The sequence below is a fragment of the Terrapene carolina genome, unplaced genomic scaffold, assembly GCF_002925995.2.
Source record: "Terrapene carolina triunguis isolate 2854851 unplaced genomic scaffold, T_m_triunguis-2.0 Scaffold148, whole genome shotgun sequence".
NCBI lineage: Eukaryota > Metazoa > Chordata > Testudines > Emydidae > Terrapene > Terrapene triunguis.
In genome coordinates, this window is record NW_020664499.1 from 4101480 (window position 1) to 4119880 (window position 18401).

The window sequence follows — 18401 nt, forward strand, 5'->3', positions numbered from 1 at the left end:
TTTCCATGAAAAATTTCAGTTAGAAATCAGTACTTTGACAAAAGTTTCATTGAAAAATTTCCAACCAACTCTACTAACCTGAAATTCCTCTTGTGTATGTTATACACTCTTTATATAAAACCATCCTTCAAATTCTTAGTGTTTTAAGGAGGCTTTTTATAAAGAGAGTCATATTATATTAGAGGGAATAAGGTCAGGTTATTAAGGCCAGAGATTAGCAGTAAGGAGAACTTTGTTTGACACACTGTGTAACCTTGGGCAAGTTACTTAAGATCTCTGTCTCTCCTACTTTAAAGGGGGTTAATATTCCCACTTTTATAAAGCGCTTTGGATAAAAGTGAGTGGAATATTATCTTGATCATTATGTTAACTACAAGTGGTAAGCATTACTAGGGTAAGTGAAACAATAAAAATATTTCCAACAAGTGCTGAATGAATTATTGACCCTTAAAATATTTCATATTCTTTGACAGTGAGGAATATCAATAACTAGTGTCCCTGTTGTGCTCATTTCATGCTTCTGTCCATGATCCATTTCCAATTCACATCTGTATTGGTGTTCATACTGTGCAAACAAACCAAAATGTTTGGATGTGATGGAGTTTCTGTCAGGGTGTTTTCCCAGCAAGAATCCCTCCCCCTTTCATAATTCTGATAATTTACCTGTATGAAAAGTTCCCCCATATGTGTTTGCAACTGCAGTTGCCTCATCTCTAGATATTTGTGTGATCTACTATGATCATGGTCATCGTCCTGTATATCACTTTAAGGACATTTACCTCTTTGGAAGGGTTGTTTTGCAGTGCTATATTTGAATCATAGAACAGGTTCTCAAACACTAAACCACTGTCCTATGTAATAATTGTCTTATCTATTTAATGAACCTATTGCCACAGTGCATAGGGACCAAAGAATAATGATAGCAGCTCCTTTGATTTAAATTCTGTGTCCCCATTAATCAAATCAAATGACTGTCTTGCCCTTTTTGCTGCCACTTCATAATTGAATGGGGGCTTTGGGGCATCTCTTAATGAGATAATGGTTCAGTCTTCATACACTGGATTAATCAGGAATGCTCTGACTAGTAACAAGGGAGAAGGATTCACAGATTTCTGTTTGTGGGCCAGAAACCAGACTCAAGATGTGTGAAATGTCTTCGTAACCTCCACCCTACCCCCACCCATGCAATCCTAGCCTATGCTGGGTTTTGCCACAAGTTTGGTTGAATAGTTCATTAATTGTTTCTCTCTTTTTAAGCAGACATGGGCCAATTTATGATTTTATGTGGAAACCACACAACATAGAGTTGACCTGTTTGAATGGAAGGAAAATAATGTTATTCACACAGAAACCTGTGGACTGGCATAGCCAAGTTTTGCAGAGCTGTTTTCATAGAATGTTGACAATTAAAATGAGCACAAATGTCTCAGGAAGATTCTCATATCGCTAGCCTTACGTACTCCAAGTAACACTCAGAGAAAAGAACATGGTCATTGTATGATCCCTGCTGCAGCAAGACATGTATGGGCATGTGTTAATTTGAACCAGACAGCAATGAGAAACCCTTTTCTGATGATTTCTTATGCACCGTTTTTTTTTGGTGCCTAGTTGCCATTGCATAATTTGCATCTGAAAGCATCATATTATTTTCCTATCCTTCTGCATTCTCATTCTTGAGAGGTTTTTTGTTCTTGTTAGTCTCAAGGAGAAGAGATATTAGACAATCCTGCATTGCTCTTTTCTCCTCTCCACTATTTCTCTAACTTGGTAGGGCCCTATTTATCCTTGATTTTTAATTCCCCATTAACATTCTTAAGAAAAATATGCTTTTTTCTTTCACCATTTGCTACAATGCTTGGAAATCCTTTTTGCTCATTACTTTTCTGTTCCTATAATTGTTTTACTAGCTGTAGCTATTTCGTGTAGTCTCTCTAATCCTCCTTTTCACCAGATCACTTACACTGTGCCACACTTTATAGCTATCCTTGAGTTCTATCCTCAAATCTTCAGTCTCTCCTGAAAGCTCACTTCATGTGCCATGTTTTTTATTGCTGATCAATCGTGACTGGCATCCTCCCATCCTAAAATTACCTAACAGTATGCTTTAAATTACCATGAACCCTTCAACAGTCTCAAAATAATAACGTACCTTAATAGTTTTGTCTTAATTCTAGTGCCTTCTTTCCATATTTAAATCTTATTAAGGATAACAGGAGCTGAATGAAGGGAATCCTTCCAAACTCAGACTTCAGTTCTGCTATGAACTTGGCAATAAGAGGCAAAGAAAATCTGAGAATGAACATGCAAATTAACATTCCACTTTGCTTCAGAATTCCCATGTCCCCTATTTTTATCCAGTCCAGTGGAAAAGCCAAGGAATTAACTACTGCATGGAGCTGTCATATGGCCAAAATTACCGACACAGTAAGCAGGACATTTTGTGAGTTGTTCATTCTGGATCTATGTTCATGGTTTGTCACAGAGTACTAGAAAAGCAACAATAAACAGTACAGTCCAGCACTTTTGGGACTCTTACTACAGTGGTAATAAATGTTACGCCCATGGCAGTGGTAACTCTAAATCATAGTTGAGGCAGGTAGGGTAGCTCATGCTGCCCTGTCCATAATTTAACTATTTTGTGTCTATATAAGACTTCAGTCTCCACGGTTGTCAATCCAGCCCTTTTCACCAGCATAAAATCAACTTGAAGGTGGGGTGATGGGAGAGAAAACATTTTTTCTTAATTTGTTTTCATGTAATGCTTTTTAAAAATAAATACTTTTTGTGTATTTTTAGTCACTGGATTGACAACATCTATCCATGGCAATCATCCCGACTTGATGGGAAACAATCCCCCCCCCATTTTTAGTGAGATATTTGCCACTCCATCCCACCAAAAAGTTTCCTTTATATTTCACTGGTATTTAAAGATGAACACACATTTTTTCTCCTCAGATGTCCTTATTTATATTAGGTTTCAAATGTTGGCAGATATGCAGCACAGGACATTGAAGTTGTCTATCCACAGAATATGTAGAGTATAGCAGTGGTATTAATTTTACTTTCTGTCAGCTGTGTCACAGTCACTTATTATTCTATTATCCATGCTCTCTGAAGGAGTACATAATAAATTGTGTGTGTATGGTTTGGCCCTGGTGGTTTGTGGGGCCATATGCATAAAATGATAGATTCCGAGGCCAGAAGGGACCATTGTGATCATCTGTAAAACACAGGCCATAGAACTTCCCCAAAATAATTCCTAGAGCAGATCTTTTAGAACTCGGTTCAGTTTCTACCTCTGGGAGTTGAAGTGCCCTCAAAAAGGAAGTGATAGGCAGAAGTCTGAGGCCACATTAATTAATCTGTGTCATACTTTCATAATGAAACCGGTTACATCTGTTTCAGGGCAACATAATGGTTTCAGACTGGAGCTCAGCCCATGCATGCTAGAAAGTATATCAAACTCAAAGATTTGATATTATTCTGACCCCCAAAATGGATTAAACTTGTTCAGAGGGTTTTCTTTAAACCCAGAACTGACAGAGGAACTCAGAGCATGAACTAACATAAGCCAGAACTGTTTACATGGGTGAGCTCTTTGGACCACAACTATTTATTATATGGACATACAGCACCTAGCACAATGGGACCCCATGCCTTGATCTGGGTCTGTAGGTGCTATCTTAATATAAATAATAAAACAACTTCATCTGTGAAAAGATTTACTTGAAACTCAGAGCCAAAAGCACAGAATTCCACACAGTGCTGGTCAAAACACCAGGCCCTTTGTATCATGATGCAGATGCTGTACTCTGTGATGTCCATGCTCTGCTTTTTAACCAAGGTGGGAAGGAACAAGGATCTTGTAACATTCACAAATGACCCCTCTATTAAGATTTTCAGGCTGTGTTCTTAGGCTGAGTTCTCCTCAGACCTTTGGCTGCTATAGACCTATGCCTCTGATATTGTCATATAATCATTTTTACCTAGAGCCCATAAATGCCCACAGACCCATTCTGCCATAGGGTGGTTATTAGAATCCTATTTTTCTCTTAACCAATCTCCATTTGCCTCTCAGGTCAACTTCTTAAATTTGTTTGTCTGCTTCTGCCACAGTCAACATCTCATGGCTTGAAAGGGTGGTTGGAGGCAGATATAATATGGTGGGGATTTTAGGGACATATTAGACAAGCAAAAATCTGCCACAGTAAGTGGGTATGTGTAAGCTAAGGGAGGGAGCTAGTCATAGGAGGGGAGAGAGTGGATTATGCCCTGCACATCTTACTCTGTGTAAATGTAGGGATGTTATCTAAAGCTATCCCTTGGCTACAGGCTTGGGCCTTGATGTTGAGAGAGTTAAATTAAGGACTCAGAAGGATCGTCAGAATTCTGGCTGGATATAGAAGGAAACAGAGTAGTTAACCCTAGCTGTGTAGCTGGCTTGCTCTTGAAATATTAAGACTGAAATCTATTTTGGGCTCAGGTTTTTTTAAGTTGCCATATTCGCAAACACACATTACGTAGCGTGTGAATATTTTATAGAACAAAAACGTTTGCCTCTCATCAGTTTTCCACGAGTCATCCTGTTTCTCTTTCTTCACTGGAAGGAATAATGTTTTTCTGTGTATCAATAATGAATGCTTTCAAACTAACCAAACCATAGGTACAGTATGATAGCTGACGTCAATGTAACCCAATAGTGACAGGACAAATTCAAAGAAGTGTGTGAATAGCCCAGTTTGTAGGACAGAAGTACTTCTTAGAAGGCATTTAGTTACTTCAGCCTTTGCTTCCTTTTATCTTTAAGCTAAGGCTGACTCTCTTTTCAAAGTGTATTGTAAATACCTTCACTCTTTTCCCCACTGCATCTTCTGCACTGATGTTGGCCATTAACATTTCAACCAAATTCATGTGCCTGATAAACTCAGCAGCAGAACAGGTTTGTTTGTTTGTTTTTTAACCTGGGTGTACTGGTACCTGGCACATTCAGCAGAACAGCATGTGTCTCACCTGGATTTATCGGATAGAGAACATCTGCTATGCTGATGAATATCTTGCATGTACCTGGCACGTTTGGCTGCATGGCAGGTGTTCCCGGTACTTTTGGCAGGTACTTTGTGTCTTGACGTACTTGGTACATTCACTAGCCGTTAACAATACTGATAAAAAACAAATAATTGTGTTATTTGAAACTAAGACCTCTGTTCACAGCAATAATATTTAATTGGACCCTGCCAATTTGTTGATGGAGTCAACCTTAGACCTCAGAAAGGAATTGCTTAAAAACTCCCAACCCAATATGTTAGACTTCTGCTCCATTGTAAGGAGAGACAGCATAATAAATGCAAGATGCTGGCTCATCATTCTCTTTGGATTCTCTTTGGTACAGCATCTGATGGTGTTTTCAAGATAAGTCACTGCCTTGTAAGCAATGAAAGGGGGTAAAGAGAACTGCAGATACGTCATCCCCGTTTAATAGAATGCAGGGGATGAAGAGGCTGCTCTTCTGAAAGATTTTTAAATGAAATAGAAACACAGCTGCATAATTGAAAACCCTTCAGAATGCAGAGTTCTCCCTTGGCTGTTAATAGAGGTTGGGCAAGCCATTTGTGTTGGAATCCGAAGCAGTCTTGCCCTAACCAGCCAAAAGGATTTGAATGTTTCTTTGGGAAACTTGAAATTGCAGTGTCAGCTTTGAAGAGCTGATGTCCCTTGGTGTAGACGTTTCCTGGATGCAGACTGTCCTGCTGCCCAGGCTCTGAGGATGGGTTCCCAGAGCATGGGCTGTTCTGTGCTGGTGTAGCTAAACAGCACCTGCATTGAGAATACTGGCTCCCTTTAATGTGAAGTTGGGATGCGTCAATGCCCCAGTGTTCCGGTCCAGATTATATTCATACTTGGATGCTGTTATGATTAGATGAAATTTAGACTCTTCAAATCTACATATTTAAATGGGAATATCAGAAGTGCTCCCTTCCACCATGGTGGGCCCTCTAATGAAATCTTAACGAAAGACCTTGCAGTCTTTCTCAGTGCCAATATCTTTAAGGGTGCTTGGCTGGCCGCCTTCCCACATGTCCAGCCTTTGTGGAAATAGGAAGGATGCATGCTAGCCTCAATTTATGTTAAGGTTTCCACAGTATCTCTCTGATATCCATTTGATAAGGCAGTCCTGTGTGAAGATAGTGGAACATGCAGAATTTGCTAAGTAAATTTCTTTGTCCATATGTGATGATCATAGTTTAATTGTTTTAGGTATGAAAGCTAATAGCACAAAATTCATGGTCATTTAATAGCGCTTTGCACCTATATAGCATGGAATCTGAAAATTATTTGAAATATTTAATTGTTGAAGCCTCACAGAGCAATTGTGAGGTAGTTCAGTGGTGTTGTACCTAATTTACCGATGGGTAAACGGAAGCATACAGGATTCCATTTTCAAAAGTGACTAGTGATGCCTCAAATTGAAAAGCAGGCCCCTTTAAAGTGACTCTAACTGGCACCCAAGCACTGAGGCACCCAAAATCACTAAGCATTTTTGAAAATGCAGGCCAAAGTGTTGAAGTCTCTTGTCCACAGTTACATAGTAAGTCCTTGGCAGAGCTGGGAGTCAAGCCCAGGAGATTTGATTCCTAATCCCCTGTACTGACCTCTAGAACATGCATCCTACTTTCATTTATAAATAAGCGCAGGAAAAGTGTATACAACAAAATATGCATCCTCTCACTTTAATCTATTTAAATACTCTTGTCATCAAGTAATTAAAATAATGAGCACCTTGTGAAACAGGTAAGCAGACTGGATAAAGGTAGTATTATCTTACTTGTACCTGCTGTGCCTCTAAATAATTCACCAATTAAACAGTACATTTTAAAAAGTGATTTCTGCCAGTTCGTTGCTGGCTGTGATGCTGTTTAGTTAATGATTTGAGGTGAAGAAATAATAACAGAGCAGTACTATACAATTGATAAAAGGCTGGGTGTATGCACAATGTAAGTGAAACTGGCTTTGAAGCACTCTGAGGAATTGCTGTGCAATCACAGATACATCACAAAAGTGACTTTGAGAAAAGAACCCTACAATTTCTTTTTTATATTTAAATGCATATTAAATATGTTAAAAAAGAACAGAGAATGTAGGTTGAAAATAAAAATAGACTGAGTCAGTGTTGCTATTACATAAGAGAAATGTTGAACACATCTGGATGTGTAATGCAGCTGTAGCTGTAGCAGTAGCTGGAATTAAATTTTGCAAGAGTTGCCTTTCTAAGCTTCTATTTTAGTCACTCATGATTTTCTGGAACTTAGACCTTTCAGACTGAAATTTTCTAGGGCTTCAGTTTGCCAGAGGCTGCATTTTTAAGGTAACTTTAAAATTAGATGTAGTTGATTTTCTGCTTCAACAAAATGAGTTGTTCACTATTTTTGTTGACTTCAGAGTACTGTATTTTGGGATGATTACAAATTATCAAGTGTTGAAAATTCAGTTTGATTTTGTTTGTCATGGAGAGAAGAATAGATATAATGGTTAATAAAATTTGCAAACTTTCTTGGTTTTACCTATTCTTGCCTAATGGTCCATAAGTATGTGTGTTTTAAAAAAATATTCAGAACGTAAGAACTGTCATACTGGGTTAGACCAATGTCCATCTAGCCCAGTATCCTGTCTTCCAAAAGTGGCCAATGCCAGGTGCTTCAGAGGAAATGAACAGAACAGGTAAACATCAAGTGATCTGTCCCCGTTGTCCATTCCTAGCTTCTGGCATTTGCAGGTGTTTAACTTCTCCTGCTCTAAGTAATTTGATAGATCCTGTCCTGTCATTCTTGTATAAGGTGCTAAACTGGGAGTCTGGACAGAACATGGTTCCATTCCCAGTTCTGACATTGACTTGCCACATGATGTTGGGCTAGCCATTTCACCTCTATGTCTCAGTTTTTCATCTGGAAAGTGGAGACAAATATACTTGCTTTCCTTAGTAAAGCATGTTATTGTCATTAATTTACCACTTCTATAGTGGTAGCACCTCAAAGCTGGAACCAGGTTGGGCTCCATTGTGCTAGGTACTGTACAGACATATAATAAATGACAGCCCCTGCCCCAAAGAGCTTAAAGTTTGAAAGACAAGGTGTAACAGGTGGAGAAGACAACAAGCATGCTGGGGTGGGATAAGGGAAACTGGGTAACAAATAAAATAGGCTGTGTGCAGTGCTTAATTAATCATTAGTAGTGGTCACAACTTGCCAGCTGCCTAGCCATTATTTTGGTTGTAGTTTACTGTATGCTCTACAGAAGGGGAAATTAATTTAATGGGAATCAAGCTTTTGAGATTTACCAAAGGAAAAATGCCATATAAGAACTAAATATCAGTATGCATCTGTAAGCAATGCAGGACTCACCCCTGCGGTGCTTCCTGCTGTTGTCTCAGGGAATTAGCTCGCCCAGCCTCCGGAGCGCCCTCTGCAAGCCGGTGTCCCACTGCCGCTGGACCCCTGCATCCCTCCCTGGACTCCGGTGCCCCGTTATCTGGGGTACTGCCCCCTGGCAGTAACCCCTCACTCTCAGGGTCTCCCCTCCCTGGGGAACCTCCACCCCCTATCCCCACCTCACCTCAGTCGAAGGCTACTGCCAGTCACCAACTAGCCCCTGCTCCCTGGGGCAGACTGCAGTATGAGCCACTCATCACAGGCAAGGGGGTTTTGGACTTGCTGCCTTTCTCTACAACCTAGTACCTCTATGGGGCCTTGGACAAGGCCCTGCAGCCTGCGGAGTTGCCAGCCTGGAGCTCCCCAGCCCCTCTGGCCTTTCCTAACTCTAGGTACCCTGAGCTTCCCAGCAGCCAGGCCCCTCTCTCTCTTTGAAAGCAGAGAAAGACTGCCTGCTCCCCAGTCCACTGCCCTCTTATAACGGCCAGCTGTGGCCTGATTAGGGCGTGGCCCAACTGTGGCTACTTCCCCAATCAGCCCAGGTTTTCTCTCCTAGCCCCTAGCCCTCTCTCAGGGCTGGCTTCTACCCTGTCAGGGCTGGAGCGGGTAACCACCCCGCTACAGCATCTATTACTATTTTTGGGTTCAATACTTCTTACTCCACCTCTGGTATACCAGTACTTCCCATACTATCCTTAACTCCCAATGACTGGCTAATGATGACCCTGTCTTATTGGAAACCCAGGAGGTGGGCAGGCGCAAGCCCGCCCACTTCTAAAGGCCCCTCCTCCAGCCTAGCGGGAGGGACCACTGGACCCAGGGACCAAATGAGTATGGGGGACAACAAATGAGAAAAACAGGGACTGAGGTGAAGGTCATAGGTTCAAAACAAGGGTACCAGATGGGGACACCGAGCAGAGAACCCCGGACAGCTCCCACTGCTCCTCAAAGGTGTTGAGGGAGCCAGCAGACGCTGCTCAGTGGAACTCTGCCCGGATATGTGAAACTAGGGAGGAACGGAAATAGGCCCCACAGTCGCAGAGCACCCCCTCATCCAGCATCCTCCTCCTGGTAGTGTAGATGGAGACTTTGGCTAGGGCCAGGAGGAGGTTGACAAGGAGGTCTCACGACTTCTTGGGGCCATGGATGGGGTGTGCAAAAAGGATGATGACCTAGTAGTGCTACTGCCCTTCAGCTCTGCACCTGTAGAGTTAATAGATATATCAACTGCTGTTTCAGGATGCAGCTTCACAATGTTAATAACTTTATTAAATCAAAGCTGTTCTTTTTTTCAACCCAAGCAAAGGCACTAACCCTTAATGAGCACTTGGTCCATGTCAAATTTTATCTTTCAAACACCAATCTTTTATCTTTCAAATGTCCTGTCCAAAAATAGCATGGTTAGATTTCTTTTTAATTTTTGAATTGGAAAATGTAGATATTTTTCACTCTCAATACTCAAAAAATCTGAACGGATTTTTTTGGACAAAACCTTTTCTCTTTTGGGCAGGAACAAAACCTGTGAAATTTCATCCCAATAGTGGGATGTATCAGAAAGTTATGCACTGTGACAACAGGAATAGAGCATGGAATTGGGAATCAGGCCTCCTCGATTCCATCCTAATTGCACTTACTTGAGTAGGTAAAATGAAATGCATGGTTGTACATGAGCAATTTTTCTACCTCACAGACAGGTTGTTCCTATTAATTAATGTTTGCAAAATGCTCTATGTCCCTCAGATGAAAGGTGATATATGCAAGTGCAAAACACCTATAAACAGTTCAGTTACAGCAAACAAGCAGACTTACAGGTTGTCATAGAAACTCTAGGTAAAGCCTGCCTTCTGTTCCCATTTTTTCCTTTCTAAGCAGGCATATTGTACAGAGTTAGAGACATTTTAAAATAGCATTGTTTCTTTTTAAAGGCAGCAAAGGCAAATGACATTTCCATCTCTACCTAGAGGTGAGGATTTGTTTTTTTAACAAAGTCTTAAATCTCCTGTGCAATGCCCTCTTTTTTTTTTTCAGGTGGCCATTACTTTCAATCAGAGCTCATGTTGTACAGCGTACATTAGCAAGGACATTCACATACCTCACTGTGGATATCTGCTGGGTGTTCCAAGGTGCTCCAAGGGTGAAAGTAAATTCTTCCAATTAAACAGAAGCACATGCAATGTGTGTTAGATTGTGGGAAAATACTATTCCTAGTTCACATAGATTATCTGTCCGCCTCTGTAGAACACATAACAGTTTGGTTTATATGAGATTAATTCCTTAACAATATGTAGTTTTCCTAACTGGGTATGTGTGATGGGTTGGATCAGAGAACCCGCCTTGGGAACTGTCAACTGATGTGCCAAGACTACTTCTGTCCCTGCTTTCCCTGCTGGCCTGGGAATCCAGCAACTTGTCTTGTTGAGCCAGACACACCAGTCTGCTCCAACACAGACCCAGGGTCTGAACCACGTGCCCCAAAGCTGCAGACATAACTGAAGGCAACTTACGGAAGTGTTCCTGTCTTTAACACTCAGATGCCCAATCCCAATGGGGTCCAAACCCCAAATAAATCTGTTTTACCCTGTATAAAGCTTATACAGGGTAAACTCATAAATTGTTCGCCTTCTATAACACTGATAGAGAGATGTGCACAGCTGTTTGTCCCCCCCGCCCCACGTATTAATACATACTCTGGGTTAATTAATAAGTAAAAGTGATTTTAGTAAATACAGAAAGTAGGATTTAAGTGGTTCCAAGTAATAGCAGACAGAACAAAGTGAATTACCAAGCAAAATAAAATAGAACATGCAAGTCTATGTCTAAGACAACTGAATACAGATAAAACCTCACCAGTTCCAGTAAGCTTCCTTTTACTGACTAGTCTCCTTCTAGTCTGGGTCCAGCAATCACTCACACCCCCTGTAGCTACTGTCCTTCGTTCCAGTCTCTTTCAGATATCCTTGGGGGTGGAGAGGCTATCCCTTTAGCCAGCTGAAGACAAAATGGAGGGGTCTCCCGCAGGCTTAAATATACTTTCTCTTGTGGGGGGAAAACCCCTCCTCTCTCCTATGCAAAGTCCAGTTCCAAGATGGAGTTTTGGAGTCACATGGGCAAGTCACATGTCCATGAATGACTGAGTTTGTTACCAGCCAAGACACATTCCTGGGAAAGCTACGATGTGGATTGGCGTCTTCGAGTTCATTGTTGGCTTAAGTGGTTCTTGATTGGGCATTTAATTTGCACATTCCTTTCTCAATAGAAATCAAGCAAGTATACAGCTAATATTCCTAACTTCAAGTACAAAAATGATACATGCATACAAACAGGAGGAATGTATTCAGTGGATCATCAACTTTACATAGATATGTTACATGACATATGTAGCATAAAACATATTCTAGTTATATATATATATTCCCATGAAGATTTATGGGGTACACCGTCACAGTATGTATATTCATGCTGTATGATTTTATGTGTATTTTAGTTATTTTAGTGAAAAATAGGTTTATAACCTTCTTGGCAAGTACTTTAACTATTTTTTCTAAATATCTGTGGGATGGATTATAGGCCACTGAGCAAATTTAGCTATGAGGTATTCCTCAGTACAGTTTGCGATGGTATCTGTGCAAGCTGGTCTCTAGATTGTACCAGACCAGGGGACTGGCCTTTGAGACTCTCCACTTACCTGGTAAGGCTGTTGTGTTCCTATTTGCATGTTTCACATTATATTTTCAACCCATACCTGTAGCACAGTAACAAGAGCTGGTGGACAGGGGGAAATTGTATAACGAGGGTGACACAGCAAAAATCCACCATGAAGACATCACTGTATGGAATTGTACTGTAGATTTGTCTCCAACATTTCCTTGAGAGATCTCCAGACTTTGCAAGACTAGTGATTATGCTGGCAGTTTGCCAGGCGCCTGGGGGACTGCACCTACTTTTAATATAAATGCATCACAGACTAAATGCACACAATCATAATATTTGTACTTGTATTTAGGGGAAGTGAGATTGCTTATTGTTTCAGTATATTGACATTAAAACCTTGCATTTGCTTACCTTTCTTCTCTTTCTCCTCTTAAAGGGAAGGAAGTAAATAGTGAGCTACACTTTAGGGCTTCATATGTCACACCTAGTTCTTAAACATACCATAAGCTCAAGTAAGAGGAACTTTTCCTAGCTAAAGCACAGGAGACCTGGGTATTTTTGTTCCCAGTTTTGCTACAGGCTCATTCTGTGACCTTGGGCAAGTGACTTAGGCCCACACTTTCCAAAATATTTTTGGGTATTCAACCTGAGGCACCAGGGACTCTGATTCTGAGATTTGCTAAGAACCCTACAATTTACATTGACTCAGCTGGAGTTGAGTGGTTTCTACCTCTGAAAATCAGATATTAGATGTATGAAGTTAAAATTAAAAATCACAGAGATCCCCACATGACAGTAGGGTTTTAACCATTTTTATGGTAGGGCTCTCTTATGGTATCTCTATCTTACAGATGAAAGGAAAAGCAATCTGGGTTGGCTAATGCACAGCATATTATTTCTGTAGCAGTGCCCTGTGTGTACCAATAGAAACTACATCATCCGTTCAGAAAAAAATCTACATACATGTTTCTTTCTTTTCCTGTTTTATAATAGAAATGTTAACCTTGGCACAGGGCATTTCCTGAGGGTTGACTGACATGTCTTGGTGATATCTTGGGTCATCTGTTCCACCTAGTCAGCCTTTAATCCTCGGGGAATGTCTTGTGCCTCAATAGTAATTATTGCTTAAGACAATGAGCTCATTTCTGTGGGTTGTTTTATGCATATGGAATGCAGTATTTTTCTTTCAGTGCTGATTGCAATGTCTGATTCATCATATCCATATTGATGAGTGAATGAGGTCCAGATATGCAAATGGAAGGAAGGTGGCTTTTATCCTTCCCACAGATGTTTATATAGAAAGCAATGAGTACTGTTTTAACCACAATTGATTAATTTGGATAATAACACTATAGCTATTTGTCCAGTTACAAGAGACATCCCATAGCACTACTTAGGGCATGGGCAAAACTAAGGGAGCAATCTCATTGGTTAATTGAAATCCAGAGCTGTGAGAGTCTGAGAGAACAACTGATCAGCTCCACACTACATTGTTAGTCTTATTCTAATATTTTTTGTTCACAAATTCAGTATGATTGTTGTATAAGTGCAATAATGTTCAGTCTCCAGCAAGTGCCTTTGGCTTTATACCTTACTACATGCTCAAGGTCTCATGGTTATCTTACAACAACAGTACATCTGTTCGGGTGTGGTTTCCTACTTATAAGACCCTCATCAATATCACATATGTTTGATACGTTGGGATATTCCAAAGAGCACTGATAGCAGTTGATTTCAAGCATTGCTCACTAGGCTAGCGTGTTCTATAGGCTTGATGCTGAAAGGTACTGAGCCCTCCTGGTAGGTGCTGAGTGCCTTCAACCCTCTTTGATGTCAGTGGGAGTTGAGAGTGCTTAACAGTTTGCAGAATTGAGTTCTGCTGTCTCTCGTAAGCATTGTTGTGCAGCACAGTTTGTTGAGCTATCAGGTAGTCATTAGTATTATGTTGGTCTGTTGTCACCCAAGGCACGCTCATGACATATTATGATATGTTGAATATGATATATTTTAAAAATAATGCAGTGTAATCCAGGCTGGTTTTGCCTTTCTCTTCCTTGATTCCTCTGTGGAATCCATGACTAGCACGCAGAAGGCAGTTGTAAGAATACAGCATCCTTGCTGCAGCATTTACACATGATGGATATGAATTTCAATGAATGTGACTCATCGGTCAGCTTACTTAGTGCTGCTGAGACTCCTTTTTAATTTCTATCTCTTGGCTCCATAATGACCAGCAATTACAGACAAAGGAGTTCCTCTGACATATCAAATGCCTCAGTTGAAACAATGGCTCACTGACAGCACAGCAGCTCACTGAAGATTCTCAACTGTGTATTTTGTTTCCTTCCCTTGTGATAATGATTGTAATACTACATTGGACTCCCCATTGTAGACTTACTCAGAAAACTAATTCGAGAGATTGCAAATGAAATTTTTACATAAATTATGCTCACATTTATTAAACATCTATATAAATTAAAAACGTCAGTGTACACTCTGCATGTGTATATGTTTATAGTAAATAAATATATGAATAAGTGGCTGCATAATTACAAAAGTCATAGTTGCCAGTTACTCTGCACACAGTACTAGGGATGAAACCCTGATTCTTTGGTGTCAAAAATGCCTTTTAGACTTGAAGTAAAGGGGAAGCTCCATGAGCTAGTAACTAGTAGTTAGGCTGTTTATAGGGCTGCCACTAGAAAGGAACGGAATTGTGACCATATGACAAGGTGAGAACAGAGAGCATGCTTAATGGCATCTCATCTCTAATCTGCCTCTGAATGGGCAGTCTCTGCATTATAATCACAACTCTGTACTAGTTCTATTCTAGGCACGGGCTTTTGAAATGTTACTGTTGCCATACTAAACATTCTAAATCTTCTCTTTATTTTACAGGAGGCCCAGAAGATTAATGCTGGTGGGGAAACCCAGGCTGATGGAACCCTCAAACCTACAGATGAGAAAGAGGAGACTGTCGCAGCGGAAGTGGGCTGGATGACCTCTGTGAAAGACTGGGCAGGAGTGATGATATCTGCCCAGACTCTAACCGGCAGAGTCCTTGTGAGTTTTACCCAGTTTGCTCAAATCTTCTTTAAAAAGAGTAATTGTTAATGAGCTCTTCATCTTATTGTCTCAGGAGGGCTGGATTTTGCTAATCAGCGCTATGCCACACCACTAATTCTCTCCCTTCACAGTTTCTCTTGGAAATGAAAAAGACAGACCTGCTCCCATTGCTGAGACAGCAAGTTATGAAAGTCCTTTTTTGTTGTAGATAGGGACTGATTCTTCTATCTACGCCAATATTTTTGCAGGCATAACTTTGCACGCTTCCCCATACAATACATGGTACCCATAGTGTGGCACTCCTGGTGAATTTCCTACTAGTTCATTATTAGTGCAAAAGTGTGAGCTTATTGCCTAGTGGACACAAGGTTACACTTCAAAAGTGGAGGCCAGATTGAAAATTGGGCTCAATGAGAATGGTTTTTTTTAGCTGTTAGTAGAAACTGTAGAATAGGATTTGAATGAGATGTGCAATGTGGATTATCTTGGTTCCTACAAAGCTGTGATGATCTGTTATTCTTTTTTTAATCTACTCAGAAAATCCAGATAAACAAATGGAGCTGTACATCAGAAATTGAAAATACAAAATTTTGTGGTCAAAAAGTGTATTAGAAAAGCAGAACGTTTTCACTCAGTTAAGTTCAGTCAGGTAATTTTGCAGTCCTGTTAACTACTACTGCATTTCTACTGGCCTGATCTGAAGCCCATTGAGGTCAATGGAAGATCTTCTCTGTGCTTCAGATTAGGCCTGATGTCAACAGTTTTGTACTTAATGCAGAGATTGGTCATATAGTGTGGGTTGAATTCTATGCTCCAATCCCAGTAAAAACTAAGTGGGATATCTGTGGTGATATGGATTTAAGTGAAAGCAGATTTTTGCCTTTGATTTTTAATTTTGGGAAAAGAGAGTTTTTATTGCTCATAGAAACGATGTTGCTGCTCTTGGGCTGATATTTTCCTTATTGTCTAAGCATCTTCTCTGTGAAATTAGCAGAATTTCTTAAAAACACGTGGGGCTTTTCAGGCTTTTAGACTGACTCACAATGCAATGTTAAGGTGATACAGATCCTATTATTCCTATTGTTTTCTATTGCTTTCAACAGTAATTAATTTAGATTGTTTTTCTTAATAAAATTCTATTGCTGTCTTACCTATTTTAAGTCCTAGCCCTATACTATTGACAAATGTCTCCTCTCTTGTTCATGCAATCAATATCTGTGATATGTTTTGCACTCATTCAACAGAGATCTGATCTGCAGGTGAATCTAAAAAGAAAATTTTATTTGGATTCTCCTCCCCACTTAACATCAGTTATTTTCTACTATCTGGCTTATTAACCTGTGCAGCCCATCTTACCTGACTACCTCTTGGGATATTGCTTTTAGATTTAGGGCTTGTCTACATTTAAAATGCTACAGAGGTGCAGCTGCGCTACAGTAGTGCTTCAGTGTAGAAACTGCCTAGTCCGATGGGAGGGGTTCTCCCACTGGCGTAGGTAATTCACCTCCCCAAGAGACAGTAGCTAGGCTGATTAAAGAATTCTTCTGTCAACCTAGTGCTGTCTACACAGAAACTTAGGTCATCTGAACAACGCTGCTCAGAGGTGTGGATTTTTCACACCCCTGACTAATGTAGTTAAACCAACTTAATTTTCTAATTTTCTGACCTTCTCTGTGTGAGCCTGACATACCAATCATTTTATGAAGAATGGTGTACTGGTTTTCACATAATTTCTTGACATCTCCAGCATTAAAAGTGGCAAATCTTAACAATCTGACTCTTTCTTGTGAATGTGCTGATTTCTCATGTGCTGATGTATTCCTTTGCATGTGCTGATTTATTTATCAAAGATGAAATTCACCCCAGGATAGGAGTCTTACATAAACAAGCACTCCCCACTTAAACCCTTAAGGGAATTGTAGGAATTTATGCCTGTTCTCTGAGCTGGGGTGAATTTCACCACAAATTCAAAGAAGTTAAAGGTAAAATCTGAACCATAAAAAATGGAGCAGTTTATCCTACTAGAGTTGCTTCAAGGCATTAAGAGAGCTTTTAAAAACGTTTTTTTCCCAGTTACAGTACTTGATCATTTCATTAATTTTGTCTTCAAAATACACCATTGTCTGCTGCAAGCAATTAGTTTATTCCCAATGTTTTATCTAGACACAATGGACCTACTTCTGACCTTAGGTAAAATTCACTGTTTCCTTGAGCATTTCAGCTAGGCAGCATATTTGCTAGAATATTTGTGGAAATTGAACACAGCTGAATCTAGATTGGTATTTTTATTTGATTGAATATTTGTTGGAAAATATTTTGAGAGATTCACCCACGAATTCCTAGTGAATTAACATAGCCCACTCCGGAAAGCTATTATGTTTTTGTCCAAGAACAATGTAGAAATTTCTAAAGCTAATGGCTGTACAGTGTTATTGAGGATCAAAATAAGACCAGATAGAGCTGTGGCTGAAGAAATTAAAGTACCTTTTCATACTGTAGGCCAGGGTTTAACTCAAAATCAATCTTCCACATTCACTATTAAATAACCTTTAGGAACTGGTCCCCTGAACACTGACTTGGGAGAAAAGTTGTAATTGATTTTTAGTGCAGCACGATCGCATGAAAGCTGTTATATAACTGCTGTCTGGATTTATTTGCCAAGTGAAGGGGACAAGTTAGCAAAGTGTGGTGTAAACATCAGTTTAAAGTGGAACCTCATTAATGTTTTCTTCTCATCGAAAAATCTCGCTTAATCATTCTTATCTGGGCAGTCAGTTCCTTGGAAGTGACTTGCAGTGGAGTGACAAATTCTGTCTGTAGAACCTAAATTGAATGTTTGCAGGACCAATTCCTACTGAAGCTTAGTGTCAGGTCTAGTCAAGCTTCCAGCTCGTCCTTGCAAACCTCATGAAGTAGATTTCCTAACTTAACAAATCATATTGCACAGGTGCTTAGAGTGGGTGAGTGGGATAGCATACATTTACACTTACTGCTGCTGTTGAGCTATATTTGCCCCTCAGTCAGCTTAAACACTATGCTGTAAGAATGTGCAATGGGTCTACTAGGGTGACTACCTATATTTCAAGGAAATAAAGAGTAAAGGTATGAAAAGTACAGGGCAAAGCTTATTTTTAAGGGACACCGCCCCCACAATGATATAAGGTAGTACATTTTTGTAACAGTGTATGATCTTTTGCACAATTATTTACCGAATTGTTGCTTTAAACCAAACATTTTGCCTGATTAAGTAATTCTTAGATG

General features: G+C 40.0%; 1 protein-coding gene across 2 annotated transcripts in view; it reads left to right on the top strand.

Annotated features, from left to right (window-relative positions):
* Nucleotides 1–18401, top strand: part of LOC113406893 (calcium-activated potassium channel subunit alpha-1) — a 911445-nt gene that overhangs the window by 218974 nt on the left and 674070 nt on the right. For both annotated transcript variants that reach the window (XM_026653744.1, XM_026653746.1), the window contains exon 2: nt 14973–15137. In XM_026653744.1, coding sequence (XP_026509529.1) covers nt 14973–15137 — 165 coding nt within the window. The remainder of the gene's footprint in view (nt 1–14972; nt 15138–18401) is intronic.